This window comes from Nicotiana sylvestris, chromosome 11 (assembly GCF_000393655.2).
Source record: "Nicotiana sylvestris chromosome 11, ASM39365v2, whole genome shotgun sequence".
Classification (NCBI taxonomy): Eukaryota; Viridiplantae; Streptophyta; class Magnoliopsida; order Solanales; family Solanaceae; genus Nicotiana; species Nicotiana sylvestris.
In genome coordinates, this window is record NC_091067.1 from 47,791,167 (window position 1) to 47,800,842 (window position 9,676).

At 33.7% G+C, this 9,676-nt stretch overlaps 1 protein-coding gene across 1 annotated transcript; it reads right to left on the reverse strand.

Moving 5' to 3' along the window:
• Positions 1 to 3,980: 3,980 nt before the first annotated feature.
• LOC104232321 (peroxidase 16-like) lies at positions 3,981 to 7,272 on the reverse strand. Its single transcript, XM_009785498.2, has 4 exons — positions 7,010 to 7,272; positions 6,133 to 6,330; positions 5,345 to 5,510; positions 3,981 to 4,734 (listed from the first exon to the last, which is right to left on the reverse strand). Exons 1-4 carry the CDS (start codon positions 7,226 to 7,228, stop codon positions 4,328 to 4,330), a joined length of 990 nt encoding a protein of 329 aa, XP_009783800.1. The 5' UTR covers positions 7,229 to 7,272; the 3' UTR covers positions 3,981 to 4,327.
• Positions 7,273 to 9,676: the final 2,404 nt, after the last annotated feature.

Genomic DNA, 9,676 nt, shown 5'->3' on the forward strand with positions numbered 1-9,676 from the left:
TGTGTGTATTCATGCTTCAAATGTCAACTTCAAACATGGAATTACATCAGCTTAGTATGTGTACCTGGATTTAGACAACAGGAACAAGAAGAAGAGGAAGAATATCAGCAGCAAGCAGCCAAACAGCAGTAATACAGCAGTAACAAACAGCAACAGTATAACCACTAGTTCACGAACAACCAACAGCAGTTTCAACAACGATAAACCCACAGGTGGTCGAGCACCAACCAACAATCCCAGAATAGAGTAGTAAACCAGCAGAAAAACCCAGAATATTCAATGCAATAGCAACAACAATTCAATAATCACAATAACTCGACGAATAACCAACAACGGCTTCAATAGCAATAAGACCAGAATCAGACAGCAGCATACATAAGCCCAGAATACAGTAGTAATCCCGCAGAGAAATCAGAATACCCTAATGAAATGGTAACAGCCCAACTAGATAATCGACTTGACAAAGATAGCTTGACAATCAGCAATATCCGACCAAACAACTGACCAGCTACCCTTTCTTTTAAAGGGATGTCCAGTGTTGACTCTCGATTGCCAACCTTAGTCTCTTATGCAGTTTCAGACAGTATTTAGTTCACAGTTTTTCTGAAATTTTCTTCTGTTTTTCTTTCAATTTTTTCCAACCCCCATTACTAAAAAAATGAGCTCATTTATAGGCCCAAAGGACCTTCACAGGGCTGCCTCGTATCCAGACTTCCTCCCCATACCCTTCAACTTCCCACGCCTAAGTATCTTCTTGATGCAAGTCATTTGGTTCTCCATGCTTGGCCTATTGCTCTAATCAAGAGTCATGGGTTTATTAAAGTATTCATTTTAAACTCCCATGCTCTTATGTTTTGTCCACACTAATACTAGATTAATAGTATTTTTGACTAACCATTTGACAGCCCATTAATCCTAAACCTTAGTCAGTCTTTGTCAAACCAAAATTACCCAAAAAAAAAACCTGATCATTACTGTCTTGTCCCGTCTTTTCATTCTGTTGAATCTGCCAGTTATAACTATGTGAAACCTAGTTCGAACCCCCACAACTAAATAACCTATAATTAGTTCACCACAACCATTCAACAAAAGTCAGACAGTAAGAGTTAAGTTGATTCTAGTTGATTAGCGACTAATTAGTATACGACGACGTTACTCAGGTCGACTAATACAAACTATTATATGAACAATCAATCAACAAACAACATAGACTAAACAGGCCACCAAATTATTTCAATACTCGGGACATTTAACAGGGAGTTCATGAAACTTAACTATTCGACGACATTAGTCGAAGCGAATAGATACCTCATAACATACACCTAACACTGAAAATAGAAAAGAAATTGACCAAATAAAAGGGTCTGTGAAAATGGGGGGATTGACAGAAAAATAATCAAAAATCCAGAACAAATCTACGGACATACGAATAACACATAAACAGAAGGAAAGAAAAGAAAATTACCTCGGAAGCTTACATCAAAACGAACCAGGCCTGACTTTTAGGGTTCTTGAGCTCAGATTTGGGGTTCGAAGAGTTCTACCTAAATTCGACCGGAACCAAAGGCATCTGGGGTATGAGGGAGGCCAGGGGGTGTTGTGGTGTAAGTTTGGAGTCAGTTGGGTCAGATTTGTGTTTGGCTCGAACCTTCGAATGATTATTCGAGACGTTCCAGGAAGATTCGAGCCAAACCATCACCATATCGGGGTTGAAGGTGGTCTTGTGTCTTAAGGGTGTTAGTCCGGTGGTCATCGGCGTTGTTGCCGCCGGGTTTACATGAAAGGGGAGTTACGGCGGCTGCTAGGGTTTGGGGTGTTTGGGATGGTCTCTGGGAGATGATGAAACCGGGGGGTGTTTGGATAGGGGCGGGGTAACAGGGTTGAGTTTATATATGACTTAGGGGTTTAGATCCTGGCCGTTGGATCAAGTGAGATCGATGGCCAGGATCTATTCATTAAAGAGGGACGACGTCGTTTGGGTGTGATGGTGGGTGAGACCGGATAGGGGAATGGACCGGGTCAGGTTAACGGATCTGGGGGGTGTGATCCTGGCCGTTGATCCATTTGAGATCAACGGCCCTACTCAACTGGGACAGAAGCGGTGTCGTTTGGGCACCTCTGAGGAGACGGACCATTTTAACTCATTGGGCCAGCTCGTTTGGGCCTATTTTTATTTTAATTTCTTGGCCCAAACCGAGTATTCTTATATTTTTCCTTTTCTTTTCTACTTTAATTGACAAAATTAAATAAAACTCCTAAATAAATTGAAAAAATCAAAAAATAAAATTATACACATATTATTTAACACCTATAATAATTAACACACAAATTAACATTGAATAAAATCACTCAATGACAAGAAACACACATGCATATATTTTTGATTTTCTTTTAACCAAATTATGGTTAATTGATTTCTGAATGTACCATTAATTCCTAAATACATGCAACATGTATTTTTGTATTTTCAACTATTGCAAGGTGAGTGTTTACGGACAGAACAATTATCAAAAATGTCACGCATATTCTCAAAATTGTACCCGAAGGTAACTTGTTTTATTTTTTATTTTTATTTTTTATATTTTTCGATTTATTTTGGAGTAGTTTTTCCATGAAGCAAAAATCACGTGCTCACACCCCTTAAAATACCGTTTTTCCATGTATATATACCAAGTAGGGTCAGGCCCAAACTATTATACCTTCTCCTATGCGAAAAATGACAAGTTTCCAGGTCTGGACGTCCGCGGCCCTGGCGCGACACGGGTGCGGTATTTGGCAAGTATACTGCCTCAGCCCGCCTCAGGTCCGCAGTCGCAGTTTCGACCATATTTTTCACCCTGTTTCGTTTGGAATCTGGAAAAACGTAAAACATAAAAATTGTAGCCCTTTGAGTTATCGTTTCAACCATATATTTTGGAGCCCAAACGGAGTTCGGAGCAAAAAGTTATGTGCATTTTACTAGACAGTATATAACATGCCTACTTGATTCTTCGTTTTGTTGCTCTATCATCCGTTGATCCCCGAATACGATCCCGGCTTAATTACTTGGGCTTTTACTCAGATTTCAAAGCTTCAAATCACTTGAGTTCATTCCATAACATCTACATAGCTTGGAATCACTCCTACAAGGCATAAAACACACAATTAGTGCAAGACACTAGCGATTAAAGCTCCAACTCAATTAAAGTGCAGTAAATTTGAGTGTAATAAGCGACTAAAATACGTAATTATAGCCTATCATTAATCAACAATAAGAATTTTCTTTACTTCTTCTTTATTGCTATTATATTATTCTCATCTATAATTACTAAATCTCATCTATTTTTTATTGGCAAAAATCAACTGAATTGGAGTGAAATAATTGCTTATGGCCTAATTTTATAAATTTAATTGATTTTGCCTATTAACCAAATTTATGTTAAACATAGACAGGTTCTAGTTCTGTGTGCGAAATACATGCAACGAAATGAAATTTCATTTGCTTTTCTTTGAATTATCATATTATAGCTGATGAGAATTTTTAAATCCAACGAACCTGCAGTTACAACATGCAAAAGGAGCGGATCATCTGCCCTTTCCGTTGTACAAAATTGCAAAAAAATTTGGCCAATTAGTTCCATATCATCTGAAAGAATGATTTTGATGAAGCTTTTGACATAACTTTCTACTGAGTAAAACTTATCAACCTATCCATTTGATTGTGAAAGCCACAAGTTGGATACCCTTGGTGCAAGGCCTACAAGCGATCTAAAGTCTTGTTTATGTAGCTTGCGCATTTGTCAATCTATAAAAAATTTATTAAGATTTTCTCTAATAATTATCCTATACAATTTACAAAATAATTTATCACAAGTTATTGGTCTTTTCTTGATTTCATAAAAGAAACTCAAAGTTGCGGCTAGTCAAATTAGTATCACAATCTTATTTGAAAATGAGTATACATAACATAGATTAGGAAAAAAAAATGGAATACTAATAAATTGAAGAAGAATAAGACAATTTTATTCAAGAATGAATATACATAACATAGATTTAGAGAAAATGGAATAATAAATTGAAGAAAAATAATATTATTCACGAGTTACAACATATTGCGTCCAAGGTGAGTTTGCTAATGGACCAATGTTATTCCATTCTTGAGTGAGCTGGAGCGCAATCATCTTACGCATTGAACGAGCCAGAAGCTAACTCTTACATATCCCATGATCATAGAAAATTATTGCCAAAAATAACTATAGCATTATGCTTTATTTTAGTAAAATAAAATTAAAAGAAAATAAAGAATTCTTCTCTTTTCTCTAGGAAAAAAGACAAAATGCACCCTCCTCTAATTTTGTCTAGTGCAGTCGAATCGGATCTCACCCTGGTTACCGGTCAAAACTCCGACCCGACCCAACTTTATCATGGCAGTAGCAAAAGCTTGTTTAAAAGCATCATTGTTAGAAGCAAAAAAGTTGACAGTATTTCTTGATCTTGGATCAGTGAACAGAATCTGATCAGAGACAAAAAGACCTTTTCCTTGTTGAAGATTTTTGAAGTAAGCGTTGTCAAAGGTATTTGGTGTTGTTGGATCCATGTTAATGGCAATTCTCGGGTCAACCCGTATTGGGCACATTTGCCTGAGTTGTGCGGCGTATTGTCGGTTTAGGGTCGGGTCAACTCTGCTTTTTGGGCTGAAATTGTAGAGTCTCTTGGAGAATTTACTGCAATGGGAGAAACCAAGGGTATGTGCACCTATAAGACATAAAAAGATAATTTGAGTTATATATAAAGACAATATAATAAATTATTTATGTTATTATTGTAATTTAACCTTTTATGACAGGTTAGTTATTATTTATTTTAGATATAGTACATTATTATTGTAATTTAACCTTAAACCCTAAACCCACTTTAAAAAAATCCTAAACCCTTTTACTCTTAAAAGAATTATGACAGGGTTAGTTATTATTTATTTTAGATTATCAATGTTATACTTGCAATTATCCTTTTAAGTAACATGTTCGTGTAAATATTTTTTTACACAAATTGGTGCATTGAATTTAAACTCATTGTTTTGTTTTTAAATTTTAAAAAGAAGTTAAGTGTATATTGTTGTAAGGTTTTTCTTCTGTTTTTTTTTTTTTCAACAAAAAATTGATATATATTAAATTTAAGAAAAGGTTGTATGCTACATAGTAAAAAGATAATCTATGCACTAAAATCCTCTAAAGACTATCAACTTTTGTATACTATAACATCTATACCAAAAATAAAATAATTAAATTTAAAATGACTATCAATTTACTTAGGGATTCGACAATGGATAAGAATTTTACTTTCAGTGCATAACTTAAATCCATACCTGACAATGCAATCATATCAGTCTGGCTAAGGCCATGTCTGGCAAACATGGTATTGAGCTGGTCTAGGTTGAATCCCTCCCCTGGAAGTTGATGTTGGACTCCTGCTAATGTAGAAACTCTCCCATCACGACGGCCCAATTCCACTTGGTAAAATGGGCCTCCAGTCTACAATATAAAAGAAGGGCACTAAGTATCATAGAAATGACATCAGGTAGCCACTCTAAAGTGCTGCTATTTAGGAATTAGCCAGCATATCCTGAATTTCAGTTTTTCAGTTTAATTTTTCTGTAAAAAATATCCTGAGTTGTTCTGAAGTTAAAATTTTTAGTTTAAAATTTCAGGACAAAATAAGTATTGGTTAATCCTTAAAGAACATCCCTGAGAATGGCTATCTGTACACTTGCCCCCTGAATATCTCGGCAAAAGCGAAAATGTCTAAATAAGAAGAGAGAGAGAAAATAGAAAAGTCCTGAATCGTTGAAATGGAAATCAATTGAACATATAACAACAAAATTTACTGTGCTCATTGCTTCAAAGTTCAAACTAAACGTGTGTGATCATGTATTACGTCCATGTTTCATTTGATTTATTAATAATTCCAAAATATGATCCTCGGGTAATGCTTGTATGGAAGGTGCACCATAAAATATTGGGCTTGAAGCTTTTACCTTAATTACCAATCTTACCAACAAGCCTATCGAGACCTAATGCTGTTGGTCATGACTACTATTAAAATCAATAATAGTTAAATTTATTGATTTTGTTATATGTTTAACAATGCACTTACCATAGAAACGACTTCTCTAGTGGCCAAAGCCAAAATATCAGCACATGAGACTTTGTTACGGCATTTGGAATCCTTGTCCACAGCTGCTTTGGCTTTGACAACAGTGTCAAATCCATCACCTGCTAATGAAAGATTATCTGGATGGTCCTTTTCTGCTTTTCTATTTGGTGACGACAATAGCATTGAAGCATCACACCCCTAATTAACATGGACAAAAATATACATGTTAGAAGAAAAATTATCATAAAAAGTTGAATGACATATATAACACATAACACGTTTTATTCTAGAGAAAAGGGAACTAATTTTGTTGGCGATGCAAAGAAATAACAAGGGAATGATTTTTAATGTTTCTAGAGCAAGGAAAAAGTGAAATCAAGAAGAATTTCTATTTCAGAATTTATCACTTTTTTGAATATCTTAGAACATAAAGAAATAGCAAATTACAGCAGTTTTATATTTTATTTATTATTTTAGGAAATTCTTGATCATTTTGTGAATATTTGGATTTGGGAACAAAAGAAATTTCAACTTAGCTTTTAGTATTTTCCGAAGTTTTTTATTTCCAAAGTATATTTAGCGTTCTGAGCCGAAAAAAGTACACTGTACTTTTATTTTATTTGAATGATGAAATAAAGATAAATTTAAAGATAAAGAAGAAGATGAGATAATTCTTCGATTTGTTAATATTATTATTAATATTTAATACAGTATATATATTTTTGGAAAAATATTTTTCACTAATCAACCAAACACACACAAAAAAAAAGATATTTGCATGGAAATCATTTTAAAAAAAAATATTTTATGAAAAAAATAACTTCTGTGGTTCCAAACACACTCTAATAAGGTTTAAAAAAATAATCTAAGTACATACACGGACAAAGCAATCATGGAAGAAGAGTCGGAGAGTTGCTGGAGCAGTAACAAAAGTCTGCTGAAATTTCTGTCTAACCGCAGCACGAACCAGAGACTCAACATTTGGGCATGTGTTTTTGTAGAAATCACTTCTTAACTGAGCAAAAGCAGTAGCATTCAGCAAGAAGAAGAGAACAATAACCAAAGGAAACAGCAAACTTTTTCTTTGATTCTCCATTCTTCTTATTTGCTTTATCTTTTATTTTTTCTTTGAGAAGAAAACTGTTGGTAGCACATGATTTTTTAGGGCTGCTGAAGTGTTGTATTTATACATACCTAGTGGCCCTTGACTACCAAGAAAATAAAGACATAAATCCAAGTGGGCAGTTAGATTAAGTTGGACTTATGCAAAATACACTCTGGCCATTTATTCAACATGATTTCAATGAGATTGTGGTTGAGTTATGGTGAGGTTTCTTTATTACTAACATTCTTTCATCACTAAAATTATTGATATGGAAGATCAATTTGAACCATTGGATCATTAAATGACATAAACTAATAGTTGTCCCAGGTATCTCATGGCTTACAACCTCAGCCAATAGATAAGGAGAATGTTGAACACCTTAAAGAGAGAAGGCATGAAATAGTACCAAGTGCGTGTCCTAAAATAATTCATTTTACGAATACATTACTCTTTAGATCCCATGGTCAAAATTTTGAGCTTATTGATTTTAAATCCTAGAAAATGCAACTTATTAGATTCTGAATAAATTATTTATATATGTTAAATAAATTTTTAAGAGAAAATTATACGTAAGTATAGCTCAAACACATACATTGCAACCGGATGACTTGAACACAACTTTGTAACTCTATAGCTCAATGATAATAGGCCAGGTCCAAAAAAATCAACGTTTTTCCCATTTGAATTGATTTTCCATATCTTCTACTGCGTTTTTGTATGATTTTTTATTCTTTGCGCACAACTAGCTTAAATCGATCATATACACTCTTATTGCAGCTACAATTAAGTTTTTAAAGCCGGTAATTGGAGAATAAATTCGCGATTAGGATAGACAAACTCTAGTTGTATTACTTGATTTATTTGTGCAGGAATTACACATGCATTATAGTCAACATATAAGTATTAGGTTAACTTGAATAGGCGAACGAGGCGTCGAAAGAACTACGTAAGAAATATAAACTATATTAATCAACAAATCAGATACACCAAGTAGTCAATTCAACTGGAAAACTCAAAAGGATGGATGTTAATCCCATAATACCGAAATATTCTCATCTCATTGATCTTGCTCCTAAGTTGTTTGTGTGGTTTGCTCGTAATGTTGTCTTCTTGCTTTATTATTAATTTTTGCAGTAGTTGTAGTAAGTAAACTCACAATCATCTCTCGAAAAAATTAATTGAACGAATAAGTTATAAATAGTTTAGTTTAGTATAATCACAATTACTCATGGGAACAACACTCTATTTATCATTTTATTACTTGGCGATTGTGTATACTTGTGTGTGTGTTTGAACCTAATAATACTACTAGTAAATAAATGTTATTTTATAACTTTCACATTATTAAAAGTTCAAATTACGTGTGGCATATTGAATTAAAACTTTTGGTATCATATTTTAACCGCAAACTAAGTTTTCTACTAGTTTGTACTTTGATTTTTTTTTCGATTAGTTTTGATATACTATATACTAGTCAAGTTAAGCTCTTATATACTAAATCCCCTCTTCTATCTAGTGTTGTCAATACAACGAGATAGAAAAAGTACTTTCTATATATGGTTTCAATCCCATGAAGTTTCATTTAATGCCAAAAATTATACTCCAATAAACTACAAATCAACTGTTTATTTTAAAAATACCTCTTGATGCATATAATTTTGAGTAGTTTATCAAAAATGATTTGCAAGATAAAGCGCTACTCAAGAAACTTTTGGGTCATATTTTTCTTCTCCTTTTTTTGTTTCTTATTTTCTCTCTTGAAAATTGAAATGTCACCTCTAAAGGTTTTGATTGAAATATCATTTTTTATTGAGAAAATGCATAAAATCCTCATTCAACTTATCATGAAAAATCATTTACACATTTTAACTTTACGGGCAACCTATGTCCCTCCTATTCTTGTTTGGGGTGAATTTAATACCACCCTAAATGGTGACGTGGCAAAGACAGTAGTTTCACTCTCCCAAACTCGCGTGTAAGAGGGAAAGAATTTTTTATTTATTTTATTTTTTAATCTTTTTTAAACCCCTCCCAAAAGGATTAAAAATATTAAATCCAACACCCATTATCCTTGTTCCGCTCTCCCCGTCTCAATCTCTCTCCTCTGTAATTATGATTCAACAATTGTCATTTTAATGGAAAAAATGGAAGCTTAATTAATTCTATCAATTATCTTAATAAAAAGAAAAACAGAAGTTAATAGAACTAGGACTACCAAGAAATTCGAATTCTTCAGATCTAAGAAGCTTGAGTTTCAACTGAAATTTCAGTCGTGGTACACCTCAAATCAGTTGCCAAAACTTCTCAAACTTCGAATTCAAGTTTGCAAAATAGTTTCCAACAATTGAAGATAATACCCAGTTGATTTATAAGTAAATTTTTTTCCGATCTGAAACAAAATTCAGAAGGTCAGATCTTGCTAACATATCCTACCTTTGC